The sequence below is a fragment of the Sycon ciliatum genome, chromosome 3 (genome assembly GCF_964019385.1).
Source record: "Sycon ciliatum chromosome 3, ocSycCili1.1, whole genome shotgun sequence".
Lineage (NCBI taxonomy): Eukaryota > Metazoa > Porifera > Calcarea > Leucosolenida > Sycettidae > Sycon > Sycon ciliatum.
The window spans coordinates 10,851,532-10,873,302 of NC_088645.1; the positions used below are offsets into that span (position 1 = coordinate 10,851,532).

The following is a 21,771-nucleotide window of genomic DNA, read 5'->3' on the forward strand; positions in this document are numbered from 1 at the left end:
CCCCCCCCCCCCCCCCGCAATAGTACAGACAGCAATCACTCACCGGATAGAGTGTCCTGGCCAAGCCGTAGTCACCTAGCTTCAAGACCAGATTTGATGTTAGCTGACAGCTGTGAGCTGCTAGGTCACTACGTACGTGCGTGCGTGCGTGTGTGTGTGTGTGTGTGTGTGTGTGTGTGAGAGAGAGAAACAGATGGACAGACTTCTTCAATTCTATGTAAGGCAGGGATGAATTTATCCTGTATCGCATCGCAGTTTGCGATGCAAAATCAATCTACTGCTACTCAAAAGTCACCATGACTCGCAGAAAACTGCAATACATACAGACTGTCCATGCCTAGCCTGCGCTCAGTGTCAAGTAACATGCATCCAGTACAGTGTAGACAAAGTGTCTGGGGTCCTTGCTGCAAAGTGTATGTGGTGCAGGCACTCAATCTGCGTGCACATGCATGATTCAGTTGGGTTTTTTTTGCAAATGGGCTTTCAGGCATCACTCTCAAGAAGGACAATGTGGTAAACACCCAACCTTCAAAGAAGAATGCTAATCAAAATCAAAGAGTGCTACACAATTGTGATTTTGTATAGCAGAAACTGCTATGCAAAAATATGACAATACATTCATCCCTGTAAGGTATCATCAAACGCCCCCTCTCTGCCCCCCCTCTCCCCCCCCCCTCCCAGACACAGTACAGGCACATCAAATACCCCCCCCCCCCTCCCCCATCCGCTACTCACACAGGGGCGTAGGAAGAGCTTTGGAAGTGGTATGATCAAAGGAGGGAGGGATGGGTGAAGGTGGGTCCAGGGGTCGTGCCTGCGGAAAATTTTGTAAAAAAGACACAAAATCCTGTATTTCTGTTTACTTTTGGCACTTTTGTACTAATTTTTAGTCATGGAATTTTATGGTTCACGCGCAGAAAACTAGTTTCCGCGATCCAAGTGCACCTAACAGCCGAGTCGAGTATGAATTAAATTCAAACAAAAGTCAAAGACCTGATAGGTCCCGATATGGGTCCCGATATTTTTATTACGGTTTTGCACGTCCCAGGCCGACCGCACTTTTCGAAAAGTGGTACGGCCATGGCCGTACCAGTCGTAGCGGGTACTACGCCCCTGTCACATACGCACGAAACGGTTATATATGAACAAACGTGCCCACACACACACACACACACACACGCGCACGCGCGCACACACACACACACATCTCTACCCACTCACTGATATGGCAAGCCGTTGGAGTGCAGGAATGCCACGGCCGACGCCACATCACATGTCAGCTTGACATAGAGACCGCGCTCAACAAAAGACTCCCGATTACCCTGACTGGGTAGCATATACGTCTTCAGAAAGCCCTGCAGACAGCACAATTCAGAACAAGTACGCTATTCACTCTACCTTGAAGATTGTCTTCAGCTGGTTGCAACTTTACAAGTAAGCGTAGAGTACAACCGGCCCTAACCGGACGCCGTTGGTGCAGCGGAAACTGTCCTGACATGACAGAATTCCGCTTGATCCAGGGATGCACGTTCGATCCACAGCACTTTGGGGTGGGTGGGGGCCTGGACATGTCAAAGGCCTTTGACAAGGTCCAGCATCAGACACTTGTCGAAGACCTATTCCAGCTTGGAATCTCCGGCACAGCCCTGAACTGGTTAAGCGACTACCTCTCAAATCGTCAACAACAAGTCGTCATCAGCGGCGATAGTAGCTCATCTTTCACGTGCTCAAGTGGGGTTCCCCAAGGGTCTGTACTGGGACCACTATTGTTTGTCATATATGTCAGGGATGTGGCCAGTGAAGTGGATCAGTTTGCCGTCCAGGTAACCCAATTCGCGGACGACATCATGCTACACGATAGCAGGAAGGACAAGGTAGTGCTGTCACACAACCTGTCTTCAGCCATCACCCATCTCAGCAACTGGCTTGGTGAGCGCAACCTAATCCTGAATAGTCGAAAAACACAAATATTGTTTATTCCTGCCAATCGTCATGACGACAAGACATTGAATGTGCACTGTGCAGCTACACTCCTCCAGCAAGTGACAAGCGCCAAGTACCTGGGCTTGCACATCGATGACGACCTGAAATGGAACACAATGGTTGACCATATAGCCAAGACAGTGTCCTCAAAGATTGCCATTCTCTTCCGCCACAGGCAGTGCCTCCCAATGCCATGCCGCTCAACCTACTTGAGATGTATAATTTTACCCACATTCCAATACGCATGCAACAGCTTTTCCTCTTCCCTTTCCTCTGCACAACGTGATCGTCTTGAGAAACTTCTCAAGCGAGCTGTGCGTGTTGTCTGCTCTGCTCCGTTCCTGTCTCCAACTGCCCCTCTTTTTGAACGCCTCAGCATTCAACCCCTGCAATCAATGTATTGCCGCAAACTCCTCCTGCTAACATTTCGTGTAATTCATAATAACTGTAGTGTGCTTCTTCATGACCTTGTCACACCTCTGTCACACACCCGTCGAACGAGGAGCACAGATGTTCCCCTGCTTCTTTTCCCGAGGATCATATCTGCCGCTGCCACACGCAGCCCTTCATATCAATGTCCCGCTCTCTGGAATAAGTTGCCTGCATCTATACGATCACTGAAGAAACCAGGTCAATTCCGGACCGCTCTCTTACCCCACCTGAAAAATTCACCGACTTACGTTGCTCACTGATCAAATAATTATGCAATCTTTCCTCTGCTAGCTAGCTGCTGTCTTAAATCCTACTCTTTTTTTCTATTTTCTTTTTTTTCTTTTTAATCTTTTCCTTACATTTGTGTGCCTGTTTGTCTTTAGTCGATCTCATGTAATAAGGCAACACTGCCTGTTTGTTATTCGACGTTAAATAAACCAATCCAATCCAATCCATTTGGTACATGTCCGTTCAATACAGGAGTCCGCTTGGCATGTCCCCGCTTTGGCTTTGTTCAAGGAGCAGCAATGCGCAGCAGAAATCACCCTGGTGATACAGTGAAATAACCATGGAAACCGATGAGAGATACAGCAAAATGAGCGACTTTCACTATTGTACTCTTGCTGTGTGGTTATTCTCCCAGAGTTGTACACTTCAGTTTGTGTATTGTGTGTATTGTGTGTATTGTGTGTATTGTGTGTATTGTTTACGCCAGAGAGTAAGAAAGATACCAGTGTTTTAATATTCCTTGGTTCCGGCACACAAAAATGATTTCCCTTTCCTTCTTGCGTTTTCGACCACGATCAAAAAAAGACAGAAAAAGAAGTGCCGAAACCCGGGATTGAACCAGGGACCTTTAGATCTTCAGTCTAACGCTCTCCCAACTGAGCTATTTCGGCTGACACATATTCTGATGGCGTGATGCATTTCAGAAACTTGGGGCTTGGATAGCGTCCAACGTGATCTTACATGTTCTGGAGTTGTGCACGACGAAGATATCCTTGCATTGCGGATTCTAGCAACAGTGCATAGCCCGATTGCGCAACTCAATCAGCAGTGTAGAAAGTGTGATCCGTAATGTTGCCTAATTTTTGACATCAAGGTATGGTAAAAGCTGATGTCATAGATCCTAACGATAGAATTTAACAGCAAAGACGTTTTGATAACTTGAAGGCTTGAAAGAAACAGAGTTTCGGCATTGAATATTTATCGTTAAAGCACAGCGAACAGCCATTTAGACATATACGTTTCAAACACACTGGCATGTAGTGTATGTATGGTATTTGTTGCATCGTGTGGCTGGGATGCTGTCTTTGCACTTGGGAGAAAGAAGAAGCTTACTATTTCGCCCAAAACCATTCTTGAATTTTTTTGTATTTGTATTTATGGATTCTCCACAGGCCTTAGCCTAAATCGAGGGAGTCTCCTAGCAAATTTTCGGTGCACAAGTATCTTCGCCGGTGGTGTCTTTGCCTCGTTGTATTTCTAGCTTGGACAATTTCATCTCCATTAGCGCGATTTCGTACAAACAAGGGACCTAAGTGGAAACTGTTTTCAATCCCTCCCCATGTGACCAGCCCAACACGGTGTTTGACTGCAAGTTCTAGTAGTCCGTGAATCAGGTCAACCCCTGCATCCTTGTCAGTGCCAAAGAAAGAGGGGCCATATAGAACAGGTGGCGTCTGTAATTAGGTTTAACCTGCACCCAAACAAAAATATTGAAGCTCCACTTCCAAAGGAAAGCATCCACAGGAAAAAAAGAAGTGCCGAAACCCGGGATTGAACCAGGGACCTTTAGATCTTCAGTCTAACGCTCTCCCAACTGAGCTATTTCGGCTGACACAATTTAATTTGTCATCATAATTGTTTTGATTTATCTAGGGATTTCCGAAAGGCTTAAAGCCTTTTCATCACTATCAGGTTCGGCTTCATGTTCTCTGTGCTGCACTGATGAGTCGACAAAGGACAAAACAGCATGCTGTCCACAGACTGAGTAGTGGCTCAACTATGTATAATATAGGGCTACATACACAGACAGTGCTACATACACAGACAGTGCTACATACACAGACAGTGCTACATGCACAGACAGTGCTACATACACAGACAGTGCTACATACACAGACAGTGCTACATACACAGACAGTGCTACATACACAGACAGTGCTACATACACAGACAGTGCTACATACACAGACAGTGCTACATACACAGACAGTGCTACATACACAGACAGTGCTACATACACACACAGTGCTACATACACAGACAGTGCTACATACACACACAGTGCTACATACACAGACAGTGCTACATACACAGACAGTGCTACATACACAGACAGTGCTACATACACAGACAGTGCTACATACACAGACAGTGCTACATACACAGACAGTGCTACATACACAGACAGTGCTACATACACAGACAGTGCTACATACACAGACAGTGCTACATACACAGACAGTGCTACATACACAGACAGTGCTACATACACAGACAGTGCTACATACACAGACAGTGCTACATACACAGACAGTGCTACATACACAGACAGTGCTACATACACAGGCAGTTCTGCATGAAAAGTAAGAACGGCCTAGGCTACGACTCTGAACCCGGGCCCCAGTTCTTCTTCAGCACCAGAGAGCACAGTGCAGTACTGTCAGGCGCCGAAGAACGACCAGGCTAGAATTTCATCAGGCACAGCATACGAATGTGTACACTGTGACCCAACTGCGCATAGAATGTAGTAGTACGTGGGAATAAGAGCGTCCTAGGCTAGGACTCTGAACCCGGCACCAGGTCTTCTTCATCACCAGACAGCACAGCAACGGGTACAACAAACTGTTCTAACCTGTCCACATGGCTCGCAGAGGGCGATGTGTAACTGGTCCTGGTAGCACATGGCAAGTAGCCGCAAGACGTTCTCATGCCGCAGCCTACGAACAGTCAGGCAAGCACCCACACAAAGAGACAAACGTGCATCAATGTTCGATATGTACAGAATGTAGAGCAAAAGTTGGCTGTGCAACTGGAGTGAAAAAGAAAGAGAAAAAAATAAATGCCGAAACCCGGGATTGAACCAGGGACCTTTAGATCTTCAGTCTAACGCTCTCCCAACTGAGCTATTTCGGCTGCTGCACCAGATTGAGGGTTTCGATTATTTCCACAAACTGCCGCTGAGTAACCTGGGTATCTGTGGCATGATGATGACAGGCATGACTGCACAGTATCAAGTGACACATCGTACCAAGAGTACATAACCCCCCAGAGTGTGCAACGCCTGATCCAGCTCTGCATAGGGTCTTGGTCGAGCGGAATCGGATCTTTGCATCATAATACCGTACACATCCGAGGGGAACCCGGGCAGTCGCGGGTACTCTCGGATCAAAAACAATGGTGCCCTGCCTCGAGACCGGCCTTGCGCTGGTGTGGAGTGTACGCATGACATCAGAAGATCCGATTCCGCTCGACCAAGACCCTATGCAGAGCTGGATCGGCGTTGCACACTCCGGGGGGTTATGTACTCTTGATCGTACACACTCGTATTTTTCAGTAGCTTTGGGCGCCGGAGAACGGGGGACAACCGAGGATCCAGAGATCTCTACAAGGAGGTTCCCTGAGTGCAGCCAAATTTGAATAGCTGATACAACCATGTACATGTATATACATACGGTTTCCAGTAGCACATTTGCGAAGTTGAGGGGTTTCTCCAGACCCTCCCCCCCCCCCCCCCCCCCCCCCTGGATCTGCTCCTGGGGGAAGGCTGCACCTCAGGCTGGTGATCATGGTGTTTTCAAGATTCTGTCCTTATTCTGTACTTGTGCGTGGAGCTCTACATGGAAAAACACACACACACTGATGTTCCAAAGCCTTTGCTTCCAAGCTGGCACCTGCTAAAAAATCATGCGACTTTCTGGCCTGGCTGCTCTTTGCCAGCCCGATGTTACGGAATGCACTCTTTTTTCTCAGCTGAAAAAAAGAAAAAAAGAAGTGCCGAAACCCGGGATTGAACCAGGGACCTTTAGATCTTCAGTCTAACGCTCTCCCAACTGAGCTATTTCGGCTGATACAGTATGGAGAGGGGACTTCCCCAGAATGTAGTTGTAAAGAGTGGATAGAAGGGAGGCGCAATGAATTCATAGTGAGATTGACTGACTGGCACAGGTACATACCTCATTGGGACTAGCTGCTCTGCGAATGCCAGCTCATCTTCTTTATTATCCCTTGTCTTGATCTCCTGCAGAACACACAGAAGGGAGTAGCACGAGACACGACGGACTTATTGTATTTTCCGAAGCATAAGCTGCACTGAAGTAAGCCGCACCGACATGTGTTTGTCACAAAATGCAGAAATCTACCCTCAATTTGACCATTGTAGTGTAAGTCGCACCGGTTGTTTTGGGGTGACTTACTGGTGCTAAAAGTTATTTTGTTTTAGTGCCTTTCCAGTGTTCTATTAGCACCCCTGGTTCTCAATCTATTGGTCTTCCTCTCCTTTGACTTAAAAATTCTCAGATTTTGAGTTTTTTGCACTCCATACATAATTTTATTTTCATTATTTTATTGGTTTGGTGAGACTCCCATGATAGGTATCCATTTACCTCTGGAGAATCCGTAAAATAAACAAACAAACAAAAGTGCGGCTTATACTCTTGAAAGTTGGTTCCGCCATACCGCTGCAATGTGTGCTTATCCATGCCACAGAGATTTATGGCAGTTTCTCCTCCCAAATCGGCCACATTCCTATGGCTAATGCGACCAGTATATACTTAAGAGGCTTGAGATGGCAAGACTGCTCTGCTTTACAAGTGCTCTGCTTTTCTACTATCGTACGTCGCGAGAGGAGACAAAACTGGCTGCAACACAACACCAAATTCTAAACAACACCACCACATTGTCACAAGAACCAGCATAGCACTTATCAGGATCCAGTTTCCCATCTTCTTTGACCTGAACAGGTGCTGATGGTCCACAATGTCTCATCAATTCCTTGCATGAGCTGCTAGTGCATGCGTTTCGAAGTTACAAGAACTTGAAAGTTGAAACAGCTCCGGGAGAAGGAGAACAAGCACTTCAAGAGCAGGAGCTGGAAACGAAAATACAGATCAAGAACTGGTCTGCCATGCTGCAGTCTAGTAGAGTGCTGGATCTATCACTGATGATAGCGGCTAGTGCATGCAGACCTCGCAGGTTGCAGCTATGTAGTTTGTACAGGATTTCCAAGAATCTACCCGCATGCTGGGGATGCACACACTGGTTCAGCAAACTGGTGTCTAGTGCGAAAGCAATCATCATGGAAGCTAACACTTCTGTACGTTTACTCCTTCTGGTTTTTCCTTGACTCCATACTAGACACATCACACACACACACACACACACACACACACACACACACACACACACACACACACACACACACACACACACGCACGCACACACACACACACACACACACACACACACACACACACACTGTACTGTACTTGTTGCTCACTGCCAAAACTGGTCACGTGAGTCCCCCCGGGAGAGGGGAGAGAGACTCAAAAGGAATCTTGGAAAGATGACTCAATTGGTTATTGAACCGCCCAACGGCCGACACCCCTGAAATCCCCAAAACACTGGATGGACTTGAAAATGATCCCACTTATGGGCTCACCACACCTCAGTAAGTGGGTGAGGACAAGGTGCAGAAAAAGGATTGACGGTATCAGGGTATCCGTCCCGGGATCCAACTGCAGTTACCCCTGCCCCCAGTGAAGGTAATACTTGCTACTAGTGTGAGTGGCTAAATCAGAGTGGATCTGATAAAAGCTTCACTAGCACCATTGATTACACAAGAGTTAATCTAGCCAGAAGCAGTCCATGGTTAACAGGTATGTATACTTCAAATAGAAAGTATATGAACCCTGGAACCAACAAAGGTGGCAGGTACAACATTACACCTTCAAGCGGCCGAGCCTGTTGGCAACAGACCCAACACACACACACACACACACACGCACACACACACACACACACACACACACACACACACACACACACACACACACACACACACCCATACCCACACGATACCCACACATGGTCGATCACAACCACCCATGCCATAGTTCTAGTGACCCATGCACAGGGTTGAAATCACACCAGAAATATCCGTCACCCACATGTACATACCATTGCAATCACTGGACTCCTCTTCAAACCAGGTACTAGTCGTTTAGCCATGGCATGCTGCACACTCCATAGTGCTGTCTGACCCAGCATCTCTCCACGATACTCGATCTGACTGAAAGGATAGTTCTCCACAACACCATCACTCGGGCTTGTAATGGCTGAAAAATGATAGTGAGTGTGATACATGCATGCACACATGCAGGCACATGCACACACATGCATGCATGCACGAACACACATACACGCATATACGCACACACACAACAACATGCACAAACACACCCACACACACACACACACACCTTGACGTTGATCTTGCCCATTGCGTACGCAATGATAGCGAATGTCGGAACACACACACACACACACACACTTCGAAACTCACGCCTCCATTGAAACTGCACAGGCTGGTTGCATGCGACCCTTCACACACATCACTTCCAAAATTGCAGGCAGGGAGCCCCAGTGCATCAACTATTCATCAGTGGAAGCAGTTGACAAGGAGAAATGATGCGTCAAGAGTCAAGACGGTTTCTCTCCCAACGTTACATAATGGTGACAATGAATGCCAGTATCGCCATTTTCTGTGTACCTTGTTCAACGGAGCCTTCTGGTGATACTCGCTGGGTATCCTCCACAGCATGCTCTGCGTTGGAAAAGCCGGCAGTCGTCTCCTCGTCATATCCACCGGCATCTGCACTGCCTATGATTACGCGAGTCTCGAAGCCATCCGACACCAGCTCGTCGTCAAGGAGATGACCCTTGTCACTGGCACGGACGGGTGAGTGCACTCTGGGGAAGGTTGACATCGATATAGACGTGTCCTACACAGAACAAGACATGAAAACCGTCACTTGCAGCGGAATTTATGCTATGGCATGATCATTTGAAGTGGTTTGTACGAGTTGAAATCAGGAGCCTCAGTTTGCCACTCGATACAAATCACACACAAGATATTTATAATACTACTAAGCACAAAACATGGGAGCATCTATACATGGTACCGGTAACAGGAGTACAGCATTGGGCTGATGAGGCCTAGACGGCCGAAACAGCTAGCTGTCTACAGCATTGGGTAACAATCGTACCTATAAAACAAGAGTACATATATGACACATTGAGTGTATAACTGACACACTGATTAACTACACGGGTTAACTGTACTGGTAATCTGTTCTCACTCTCACCTGCAGATCTTCATTGATACGGGATGTAGCGTGTTTGCCGTGAACGTCCTGAACGGCAGCGAGTAACACAACGAACAGAAACACAACACACCTGTAGGCTGTACAGTTGAACCTACCCTAACCGGACGCCCTTGGTGCAGCGGAAACTGTCCTCCTGATCCATGGATAAACGTTCGATCCCCAACACTTTGATGCATGAGAATTTGTCTGGTGAATACAGGATTCTGCTTGGTAGAGGGTCCCGCAAAAACAGGTTTACTGTACAAATAATTCTCCTAAGAACTCAGCCGGTGAGGCAAGGAAAACACTGGTAACATGGAAATTGTGGGCACAAGTTATGCGATCGAGCGTCTGACCGTTCAAAATCCGGTTTAGTTGGTGGACTCGATCGCATAACTTGTGCCCACAATTTCCATGTTACAAATTCTCCTAAGCCTAGACATCATGAGTTACCACTAACCGTCAGTCCTAATCGTCTCGTTCTGCGGCGACGACATCGTACAAGCAGCACAGCGAGGAGAATAACGAGAGCAAGTGACAGCAACATCACCAGAACAAACACCAGGATGCCTGGCATCTTCCAAGGCGGCACCCAGTAGCTCAGCGAATCCACGTCGCCAGCCGAAGCTCCATTGCTAGTTGCAACGGGTGCATTCTGGGATGTGACAATGGGCCTAGGTGTTGGGTCTGTGCAGATTGGGGTGCGGACAGATGCTGAGCACACTACGCCACACGTACTGCTGTTTGTGGCTGACCAACATCCGCTAGGGCAAGTCGAACTGCATCGTTGCGAACCTGAAGAGCCGTGAACACATGACAAAAGGGTAATGATCACACATACACACACACACACACACACACACACACACACACACACACACACACACACACGGGTACGCACAAGTACGCACACATAAGGACGCACACGCTCCCATGCTCAGACACATAAACATAAGCATACACACACACATACACACACACACACCGCCAGCGATGCTAACTCTGAGGTGTAGTCCGTAGTAGAGACCACTCAGCATTTCCCTCCTACTTCGAATATTTGATTCAGCGGTGCTCCCCACGTACATGAAGTGTGTGGGTACAGTGAGGCACTGAGGGCTGCATCCCACTGTGTAGTTTCACAGGAAACGTGAACGTTGAAGTCTGGGGAATATCGAGTCCAAACTTTGACCAGGTTGATCTGCCAGAATGGATATTCACATACCGCAGATCGCAAGAGGACCGTTATCTGACCTATACGTTCACACTCAACTACACATACTTTCATCGTAGCTTAGGAACAGTGGCACAATCCATGATCAACTGCAGCAAGAAGTCAGCAATGTCCGTACCCATGGTGAAGTAAAATAGAGATAACATATCGTACTGTAGATCTCCTGAGGATCATTATAATTATACCTAACACAGTACAGTACAGTACAGTACAGACTGCCAGAGGACTATTATACCTAACACAGTGCAGACTACCAGAGGACTATTCTCTCAGCTATCCGATCACATACCACAGAGTGCCAGAGGACCGTTGTCACGAACCAGCAGTGACGGAATGCCCTCTTGCCACGTGAACTGCCCACACGGGACAGTGGCGGGATCCAGTAGCGCCCTCCAGTCCACACCGGCCACTACACTCGCACTCGACGGGTAGACAAACGAGTGCGTAGCAAGCGACAGGGCGCTCCACTGCGGATAGCCCGGATAGCATAGCGCATGATTGCCCTCGATGCGAACAGTACCTCCTGTGTAGAGGGAGAGGAGAGAAAGGCATTTCGGGACATCAGAGGTAAGCTTTGATCACTGGGCCATTGCACTCACCACGTACATACAGTAAAAACAAGAGTACATGAAAACCAGAGTGTGCAGCTCGGATGGGTTGCTGTCACGGCGGAATTCCGTGATTACATCACTTTAGTGGTGTAGTGCGTACAAGCAGGATTCAAGCAAGTCTCTTGCTGCACAACTGCAGCTCAGTTGTACGCACTACGCCATTTCCTGCCTCAGATCTGCGCCAAATATGATGTAATCAACGAATTCTGCCGTGACAGACACCCATAGTAGAAAAGGCCCCAAGCTGCGCACTCTGGTTTTCATGTACTCTTGGTAAAACCTATCAAGGCGACCACTCTGATAAGGCGATCACCTGTCCCAGAAGACCACTGTAACCAGGACCAAGGGATGCTATTTCCAGTCAAACGACCCTGGATAAGGAGACCACCTGGCAACAGAGACCACATTTTGCAGGTCCCTTGAGCGGTCGTCTTAGACAGGTTTCACTGTACTTGAAAAGCTCTAGCTTGGTGACAACCGGGAGTGGGCCTCGTAAACTATTGATTGGCATAAAACGTGTCTATTTGCATGCAGTGCGTATGTATGTTCCTACTGTAGCGGACATTGAAATCCGTTCCGAAGTCAAGCGGCCACGGGGCGCTGTCCTTGCAGCCACGGGGGGGGGGGGGGGGTGCGCTGTCCTTGCAGCCACGGGCACTGTACTGCTGGTCCATTTGTTTACAGTATGTACGTGAACTACGGTGCATGGAAACGCTGGAAACGCTAACAGCAGTACGTACCGGTGCCGGCCCCGTCATCCCGGCATCGGATTTCAATGTCCACGACGGTGGTTACGGGCAGTGTCTGGTCCCAACGTTCCCGGATAAGGGGAGTGCTACTGTACAAGAGAACAAAATGGATGTGACCCTCACTAATCCAGGAAGGCATCGCACAGATGGTGGTGGGCCAGGGGGAGGAGGGGGGGGGGGGGGGGGGGGGATTGGGGGGAGGGGATACAAACGTGCTTATTGACTATCAGTTGTCTTACCCTTTATTGTTCGAAGTGTCCTCAATCCAGACAGGCTGCCAAGCTTAGGATTGTACGTGATTTGTAGTGTTTGTCCTGAGAGCAGCTTGTCATTGCCACCCAGCTCACGGAGAGAAGGCAACTCCAGCAACTCCAGTTCAGCATTTCTGGTTATCTTCAGCTGGCCTCCAATGGTCTGCAGGTGCGAGAAACCGGTCGCCTCAAGCAGATTTCTGTTTTCGTACAGTTCCACATCACCAGAAACGCTCAGCAGATGGGAGAAAGCAGAAATTTTGCCCAATTGTGCATTGCCGATAATGGCAATGCCTGCGAGTGAGAGGACGTTCGCAAATGGAGTGCTCAGCTCTGTTATATCGGCGATACACTGAATGAAAAGCTTCGGTACAAATGTAGTCAGCAAGGGTTCCAGACTACTCCAATCAAATGTAGCAAAGTTTGTAGCAGGAGACGGGAGGCAACCGGGCGAACCGACAACCAGCTCGCTCAGGAAACGATAGGGAAGCTTGCTCGAATCGTTCGCAGCGGAAAGTGCCTCTGTGTGTTGGAGCAGACACGATTTCACTACTGCAGCCACCGCTGTAGCGTTTCGCAGGATCAACCTCCGAGAGGTGTCAATTTCACACTCGCTGTCAGCTTTGATACTAGCGCTAGAAACAGCAAGAAACACTCCGAGGTGAAGAAGACGGAGGCCTGCGATGGCTAGGTTGGAGTGCCGTGTTGCAAAAACACCAACAGGCTTCATGTTGGTGGGTTCAAGATGAGAGAACTCGGTCTGCGGTCTGGTGTTCAGGTACGGACGCTATGGCAATTTCTGGATTCCGTTCATTGTCATAAATCTGCTCACAAAAACAAAATAATAATGCTATTTTAATAAATTGTTGAAGTACCACATGTATAAGCGGTTACTAACAAACTCTCGCTATCTATGCACACCACCTCTGTGCTTGTCTTCCAAGATATCGCCCAGGATCAGTTGATTCAAAGACACCTTCAACAAGTTCAAGGCTACGTTCTAGATGTTATCATGGCTGTCATCTCTTTTACTCATCATTTCGGTTGAACGACGTGTCGACGCGCAGATATCTACGCTCGATCTACAACTTCCACAACAGCCAGACGAAGGCTATTTTTGAAGTGAAGGTAAGAATACCGTGATTTGGTGACGGGCTAGGAGTCTGACGGTCCGCTCGACGTCGACTTGCGAGGTGCGAAGAATTCGAATATCCGACCTGTCACTCCGACAGAGCTTGAGTAGCTGAGTAGCCTAGCTGAACTGGCTGAAGCCTGTGAAGGTAGCGGAGCCCTGGGCCAGGGCCAGGACTGCAGGAGTCAGGGCTCAGGATTCAGGAATGGTGCTGTGTGGTCGCGCACTACATGACGCACAAAGCCAACGAACTGTCCCAAGGACAGCTCAGCTAGCTGTCAAGTTTGCAGCCCGACAAAGCAAGAAGAATATAATAATTATAACCGTGAATATGCGTTCGGACTGGCAGTAGATCAGGAATCGGTGTTTAGCAGCTGCTACCCTAGTACCCTGGCATCCTGTGGCATGACATGCACTACAGTCTACAGACAGTCAGTCTACAGACTCAGTACAACTGACTGAACTGTACTGAGTCTGTACTCTGTAGACTGTACATCTAACAGTCAACTTCGCTTATAACGACACTCGGCGGGGCATCAGAAAAGTGTCCTTATTCGCGGAGTGTCGTTATACCCGAAGTCTCATTATAATTATTATGTATTACAGTTGGATGGGACTTTGCTCTGGGCATGGAAATTCTGTCGTTATTCGCGAATTGTCGTTATATCCGCAGTCGTTATTAGCGAAGTTGACTGTAGTGCAACACTACACCAAGTACAAGCTAGGTAGGTTTGCATACGTCCACATTGAGTTCCGTATTCATACTGTCACCATGGTCACTGAAAAGTGAACACTCACACCGCACCTCGACAGTCGACACACTGCACACACGACGTACTGCGACACCCAGACAGAGAGAGAGAGAGAGAGAGGGCCAGAGAGTAGGAGAAACACTTTTCATTCAGTGGATTTTCAGACTCGAAAAAAATACTTTTTAATTAGTTAGAAACACTTTCGTCCATGCCAAGGAGTATGGTGACACGCCAGTCACAATTATTACTAAACAGATTTACCATCAACAGGGCGTATCACAGAAAAAGAATAATATCAAAGAATGAATAAATTCAAGCAGTACAGATGTGCATGCAAGAGCGAAATTACGTACATGTATGAGCACAGAACCAAGACACTGTGAGTAACAAACAACAAACGCCCCACCGTATCCTTCGTGTACCTCTTGCCCATGATCACGGTGGCCAAGCTACAAATGCAGACGCTTGTAACAGTGTTCATATTAATTTTATCCGTTTTCATACATTTCCCAAACCGTCCGCAGATCCATGCAATGCAGCGGGATTTGCGCAAATAAATTGTTAAAAGTGCATGATAGAGTTATAGTGGTATGTTTCCGGCCCATGCTACAAAACGTCCATGCAACAAACTACTAGCATTAAAACGTATCAAAAATTATTTGTAAATAATAAAACTTGTTCAATAATAGCTGCTGTCTGCTGATCACTGAAATGCGTGAAATTTGAAGTTACAGCAGCACAGCCTTTCGGCTCTGTTGTGTTTGTAGTTGTCCAGTGCACATCACTGCACAACGCGCACGCAGCGTGTAAATCGTGTAACCCGTCCGCAATTCAGCACAGTCCAGCTACGATCATCGCGATGCGATGGCTTCACGTAGTTTCCTGAGTAGCCCCGGCTAGAGGTGAACTACTCAAGGAAGTCTGACTATGAGATAGAGTGTGGAGTCGATAGTGCCTGGGGAGTAGATGCTAAACGAAAAATCTTTCCTGGCTCTGCACGAATGCTACTCCCGACAATGGATATGAAACGGCTGCTGGCTAATGTTACTCAACAGGTGGCATCCAGTAGCTGCTTCTGATACATTTTACTTGAAGTACAGTTCAACCGCTTGCTACTTCCAGAACAATAGCATTTCCGCCGCTGCCGTGCACTCTGCCATTGCTGCTGCTGCTGCTGTTGCCATCGCTGATGTTTATGGAGTCACCTGCTGCCTTTGCTGCTGCCATCACTGGTGGTGGTGGTGGTGGTGGCAGTGCATGTGATAAATGTGCAAAACGTGGGGATGGTGACAGCTTGCATACTTTGCATTGCACTGCAGCCGGCAATGCGTGGCTTGCTGATCACCAGGTAGTAACTTACACTGGAACGAGGAAGTTGGATTGAGGATTATAATCACAGGGGTATTCAGCTTTTCTTGCGCTGGGCTTCACCACTGGCATGTGCCCCAAGGTGCTGAGTGAGAAAATCCGTGGCAATCAGGCCGGAGGGATTGCGCGGGACACTCAGCTGGCCTAGACGTGTACCGCCGCTAGCATGCTGAGATGGAGAGTTGTGTCGCTGCTGCCTCTGCTGCGGCTGCTGCTGCTGCTGTTGTTGTTGTTGTTGTATCTGCTCCTGCTTTTGCTGCTGCTGTCGCTGCTGTTGTTGTAACGATGCCGGTGATGGAGAGCCAATAGAGCTTGCAGAGATAGGGGATGAAAACACCCAAGGAGAAGGACTTTGACTAGCGCTGCTGCTATTGCTTTGCAGTCCAAGATCAGACGAGGATGACATCGGACTCAGGATACTGCTTCCCCCACCAAGTCCATACATCTGATGAGCATAGGCTAATGTTTCAATAGATGCCGGTACAGCTTCACCAGCAGCGGACTTCGCGACATCGGCATCACTGGTAAAGGACTGCATTTGAGGAGAGCGCTGATCAAAGTTTGAGTGCACCGCTGGCAGGGAAGCAAGGCGCCGCCGATCTGTCGGAGGATGATGACCACGCTGCCAGCTGCTGTCTGGGGACGCATCCTGAGCAGATTGGCGCTGCCCGCTTCTGCTTGCTCCAGCTAACTTTACTTGTGTGTACTGAGAGGCAGACAGAGCATGCTGCTGAAGAGGGTGTTGCTGCGGAGCATGCTGCTGCAGAGCATGCTGCTTCAGAGGATGTTGCTGCAGAGGATGTTGCTGGGAGTGGTATGGGACAGGTTGATCGGATTTAGGCTGCTGATCATTGTGTAGATGCTGCCACCGTGGCTGTTGCTGCTGCTGCAGGTGGTGCTCTTGCTGCTGGTGATCTCGCTGCTGCTGCTGCTGGTGTTGCTGCTGCTGGTGATCTCGCTGCTGGTGATCTCCCTGCTGTTGCTGCTGCTGGCGTTGCTCGTGCTGCTGCTGCTGCTGGTGGTGGTGCTGCTGCTGTTGCTGGTGCTGCTGGTGTTGCTGCTGCTGGTGACGTCGCTGCTGCTGCTGTTGCTGCTTCTGCTGCTGGTGCTGCTGGAGCTCTTGCTGCTGGTGGTGGTGGTGTTGGTGGTGGTAGTGTTGTTGCTGATGCAGGTGTTTCTGATGATCGGAGAGAGCATAGGCAGACTGCGGTAACGCAGGGGTTGCCCCTCTGTCACTCTTCAAGTACTGCTGCCGAGGATCCTCAACGACAGAGTGCAGGGGATTTCCCCGGTCTGCGCTGGTGCGCTGAGATTGCGCAGTCTCTGCTGAGGCCTGTGGATAGTGGTGCATTGGTCCTGCTGGTGGCAAGGACATGAATGCATGCCTATGCACCGTGGCACTCTCACCATCACTGTGCGAAGACGTGCTCCGAGTGCTCGCAACACCACCGGAAAAGTTCTGTCCAAGCTGAAATGACAGTCCTCCGCCACCATACATGGTCTGTGTTGGTGAAAGTGGCTGCAGACCCTGGGCCAAGAAGCTAGTGCTGGGTGCATGCGATGGTATATTAGAAGTGCTGTCTGTGTCGACGACCGGATTCGATGGCAGCGCCCTGGCGGCTGCGACAGGAGTATCATCGGCATGCTGACCAACGGAATCTTCAGGTAAGGAGTTGATCTGTGGTGCGCTGTTCGTGGATCGCATCGAGCCAATACACTCGGAATCCAGGAGATGCTCGCTGCTTGTGATCGGACCGGTCACTGACGACTTAGACAGCTGACTCTGCAGCGCAACATCACTGTCTCGCAAGTCGGGAAACGATCCAGTGCGCAACCTCGGTTTTCCTTCGACAGTGTAATCCTCCGACTTCTCAGACAAGTCGCTCAGTTTTCTCGCCGACGGTGCATCTGCGTCAATTTCGTTTGAGAATCGTTGACAAGTGCTGGTGCTGACACCAATGACAGCATTCGATGACAATGGTAATGCACCTGGCCCGACAAGACCGAAATCAGACTTCATCGGCGATGGCAGTTCTCGCGTGGGCTCAGCCGGTTTATTGGCGCGTGATGCTGGCGCGGATTTGCTCGGTGCAAGCGGATCCTGGCCCGTAGCGGCATCTCCTCCCACTACGCCTAGGTCAAGCGAAGCAGCAGCTGCAGCGGCCGGCCGTTGCTGCGCAAACGGATCACCGCCAGAGACCGCACTCCCTCCTCCCACTACGCCTAGGTCAAGCGAAGCAGCAGCTGCAGCGGCCGGCCGTTGCTGCGCAAACGGATCACCGCCAGAGACCGCACTCCCTCCTCCCACTACGCCTAGGTCAAGCGAAGCAGCAGCTGCAGCGGCCGGCCGTTGCTGCGCAAACGGATCACCGCCAGAGACCGCACTCCCTCCGCCGACAACGCCAATGTCCAAACTCTGGTCCAGCTTGGCAAGTCCCACGCGCGGAGTTTTCAATGAAGCAGCCCGCGTTGCCCCCGGCGACTGGGAGATGAGCGGCAGAGATGTGCCGGGAACCGATTCTGCTAGTGCACCAGCCCCAAGACCAACTGGTAGTGCAACTGCTGGGACTGAAGACACACCCGGCAGGATTAGTGATTGTGTCAAAGCACTTGCATTACCGGTTGCCTCGACAGGCATGTCAGCAAGGATAGATGATTGTGGCGCAGATACTTCTGGGACATCGCTGCTGAATGTGGGTGTAGCGGTGGTGGACAGAGATATGCTCAGGGGTTGAGATTGCGGCTTCTGCTCTGAGCTTCCCGCCTGTAAGTCAAAACACCAGACACACACACACACACAGACACACACACACACACACACACACACACACACACACACACACACACACCACCACCACCACCACCACCACCACCACAACCACCATCACCATCACCACAACCAAACCGAGCACCGGCAACAGCAGCAGCAGAAGCAGCCGCAGAGGAGAATACACACGTTGGCATGTTTTCAATATTCTTGAAAGACCAATCAATGTGAACATAAGGACATATGGGTAGGAGTTATGAGAAACTGCTCACTACTGCAACAAGATGATAAGTAGTCAGAAAGTGAGATAAGCAAGGAAAACAAACTGACAGACTACTGAGATATTCAACAACCTGACACTTAGCTCTAGTGCATGCCCGCGAATATGCTCACACTCGCACACTGGCTGGAACGACCTGGATGCAGCAAACCAGACTTCATTTCACGAACGACGCATGGTCACCCTCGCCACTTACCTCAACAGGCAGCAGGCCTGCAGTTTTGAGTATGGCCTCGTATTTGGTTTTCACTTGAAGCTCCTCACTCCACTTGGCCTTGGCCCATTTGAAACCTGCAGCCATTTCAGTACCCCTGGCTTGAAGTTCTGCCATCTGTAAGGAAACAGAGAACGCATGAAGAGATTGATTGCAAAGCACTGTACATGTAAATCGATTTTATCACTTTTCAGATCACAATTCATTCCATGCATGATTTGTATCCAAACCTATATTTGGCCTGAAGGTGCCCCTTGAGCCTTTGATTGCGCAGATTACAAAATCTCAATTTCTAAAATTTGGCGCTTGCCGCCATCTCTATTTCTTAAATTTGGCGCTTGCCGCGTTTTGCACTTAAACTCTTCACATTGCTACAGGTCTGGCCTGAGAAATTCGACCCCATGAGAAAAGTAACATAGTGTTTGAGCACAATCAACAGTGTGTGTGTGTACGACGGTCCTAGGGTCAAGTGGCGCTGTGTTGTTCTACATTTTAATAATCTTTATTAAAGGATCTCCCAGAGGCAATGGCCTGTCGAGGGGATCTCCCAGAGGCAATGGCCTGTCGAGGGGATCTCCCAGAGGCAATGGCCTGTCGAGGAGATCTCCCAGAGGCAATGGCCTGTGGAGGGGATCTCCTGATGCAAATCATGCAATAGAAATAAACAGTGAGGAAACTACACGTGTTACAGTATATGCTACATAATAATCAATAAACACAGGGCTGGGTTGTTCAAAATAAAACAATTAATTTAAATGTCCAGGGATATACCACTACAGTCAAATTTAAAACTTTTCACGTGCAAGCGATATTGCTGCTGAAATTTAGAAAGAGGTTGGATTTCTCTGGCAATGGCTTCCCATGCATGAGCAGCACTGGGTGGGGAACACGATGCTGCTTGCTCTCAGTGAGAGCATCAGTGCAAGTCATGGCCATGGCTTGGCACACGACATCCTGACTTGTGACTGCCTCACAATGAGATTAGTAATGGCCTGTTTTTGTGGCAGTATGGAGAGATACAGAGATAGAAAGAGAGGGAAGGAGAGAGAGAGAGAGAGAGAGAGAGAGAGAGAGAGAGAGAGAGAGAGAGAGAGAGAGAGAGAGAGAGAGAGAGAGAGAGAGAGAGAGAGAGAGAGAGGCGGAGAAGGGCAAAGAGAAGCAAAGAGAGATGGAGGGAGGAGGGAGAGTGAATAAAGAGAGAGAGAATGAGAGAAAGGGAGAGGCTACAGGAGAAAGATCATGAGCGATATCCAAATGCTTACTTGTTCAGACTGCTGCTTGGCCTTTTCCTGATATTTCCGTGCACTTTGCTCTGCCACATCTTGCTTAGCCAACGCCTGTAGAACAGGGTGTCAAACACAGAAAATCCTAAAATATCCATGGCTACTTCTCGCTTCGCGCATCATAATTATAGTCGATTTGGAAGAAAAGACAAAGGAAAAAGGGATAAGAGGGAACAACATGGAAGGAAGGAAGGAAAAGACCAAGATAGAACGAACAGGTCAGCAAAGGTTGTGCGGCCATACCCAAAACTTTGGTGGAAATAGAAGAACATTCACGGCAAAGAGACCATGGAATACGACTGTTGCTGCCGGGCAGTGCGCAAGTGGCTGTGCTGGATTGTATTATTCCTTTGAAAAGTCTATCACTAAGCATGTTTTAACTCGGATGGTGAGCCAATTAAATTATGGTGAAAAGGAGAAGGACAAAATGTTACGCGTTATGATTAACTGTCCACCAACGTAACCAACCAACGTAACCAACATAACATTTTGTCCTTCTGCTTTCTCACTATGCATGTCTTGCTTACATTGTTGAGCCTTGAGTTGGCCGCTTCCAGATCTAATAGTTGCTGCTGGCTTTCAAGGGCAAACTGTCCGGGTGCAAAGGAAACAAATAGAGAGAGAGAGACAGACAGAGAGAAACATGACAAACTCTCCATTATATGCACTGAAACAGGCTGTGTGTCTCCAAACGGAGAAAGATACAAAGCAATGAAGTCAAATCCATGGCCATTAAAAAACTTTCGTAGGTAACGAGCCGTTGGAGATTCGGCATGCCAGTTACGACTAGTGCACAGCATGTGATGCTGGAGCACATAAGCAGTGTTTACATGCAATGTACGGTGAAAAACACTAAAACAACGGTAACCCCCCGACTGTGAAGGTGGCTGCTGCTACCTACCCATGTGACGGACTGTGCTAGGGCTGCTACAGAAACATATTTAGTTTAGACCTGAGCTCGCACATGCATGCACGCACGCAAGCACACACACATACACACTAGCACACACACACATATATTATGCTAACCCATACACGCACACAAATACACACGCGCACACACATATACAAACAGATGTTTGGTTGGAGGAAAGCAAATCAGCACACGAAGCACAGAATCCATCATATTTTCGACTAGGCCTTTTGTACCATTAATCTTCAAGCCGAATACAATGGTGATTAACAAGGTAGCAAGCAAGTCCTTATAACCGGCACTTTGGCGGTCAGAGCATTGACCAAAATAGCACTTGAAAAATAGCGCTAGTGGCGCCAACAACATATTTGGCGGTCAAAGCATAGACCAAATCGCACTTTAAAAGATAGCGCTAGTGGCACCAACTACACAGTG

The 21,771-nt window shown here is 48.7% G+C and overlaps 2 protein-coding genes and 4 non-coding genes across 8 annotated transcripts in view; all 6 read right to left on the bottom strand.

Moving 5' to 3' along the window:
• LOC135811409 (uncharacterized) overlaps positions 1 to 13,504 on the bottom strand; it is a 22,384-nt gene extending 8,880 nt beyond the window's left edge. Inside the window, exons 1-10 of the mRNA XM_065324645.1 lie at positions 12,616 to 13,504; positions 11,306 to 11,539; positions 10,246 to 10,580; positions 9,786 to 9,833; positions 9,191 to 9,422; positions 8,599 to 8,756; positions 6,597 to 6,661; positions 5,276 to 5,360; positions 1,222 to 1,355; positions 44 to 128 (exon numbers count right to left, since the gene is read on the bottom strand). Coding sequence (XP_065180717.1) covers positions 44 to 128; positions 1,222 to 1,355; positions 5,276 to 5,360; positions 6,597 to 6,661; positions 8,599 to 8,756; positions 9,191 to 9,422; positions 9,786 to 9,833; positions 10,246 to 10,580; positions 11,306 to 11,539; positions 12,616 to 13,357 — 2,118 coding nt within the window. The 5' untranslated portion in view covers positions 13,358 to 13,504. The remainder of the gene's footprint in view (positions 1 to 43; positions 129 to 1,221; positions 1,356 to 5,275; positions 5,361 to 6,596; positions 6,662 to 8,598; positions 8,757 to 9,190; positions 9,423 to 9,785; positions 9,834 to 10,245; positions 10,581 to 11,305; positions 11,540 to 12,615) is intronic.
• Trnaf-gaa (transfer RNA phenylalanine (anticodon GAA)) lies at positions 3,242 to 3,314 on the bottom strand. The gene has a single exon. It is a non-coding gene; the product is annotated as a tRNA-Phe (tRNA).
• On the bottom strand, positions 4,180 to 4,252 carry Trnaf-gaa (transfer RNA phenylalanine (anticodon GAA)). Its single transcript has one exon. It is a non-coding gene; the product is annotated as a tRNA-Phe (tRNA).
• On the bottom strand, positions 5,484 to 5,556 carry Trnaf-gaa (transfer RNA phenylalanine (anticodon GAA)). The gene has a single exon. It is a non-coding gene; the product is annotated as a tRNA-Phe (tRNA).
• On the bottom strand, positions 6,416 to 6,488 carry Trnaf-gaa (transfer RNA phenylalanine (anticodon GAA)). Its single transcript has one exon. It is a non-coding gene; the product is annotated as a tRNA-Phe (tRNA).
• Positions 13,505 to 14,993: 1,489 nt separating the features above from the next.
• LOC135811411 (polyglutamine-repeat protein pqn-41-like) overlaps positions 14,994 to 21,771 on the bottom strand; it is a 34,713-nt gene continuing 27,935 nt past the window's right edge. For all 3 annotated transcript variants that reach the window (XM_065324648.1, XM_065324649.1, XM_065324647.1), the window contains 4 exons: positions 20,951 to 21,013; positions 20,403 to 20,477; positions 19,123 to 19,257; positions 14,994 to 18,643 (listed from right to left, as the gene is read on the bottom strand). In XM_065324648.1, the coding sequence (XP_065180720.1) occupies positions 15,917 to 18,643; positions 19,123 to 19,257; positions 20,403 to 20,477; positions 20,951 to 21,013 (3,000 nt within the window). In that variant the 3' untranslated portion in view covers positions 14,994 to 15,916. The remainder of the gene's footprint in view (positions 18,644 to 19,122; positions 19,258 to 20,402; positions 20,478 to 20,950; positions 21,014 to 21,771) is intronic.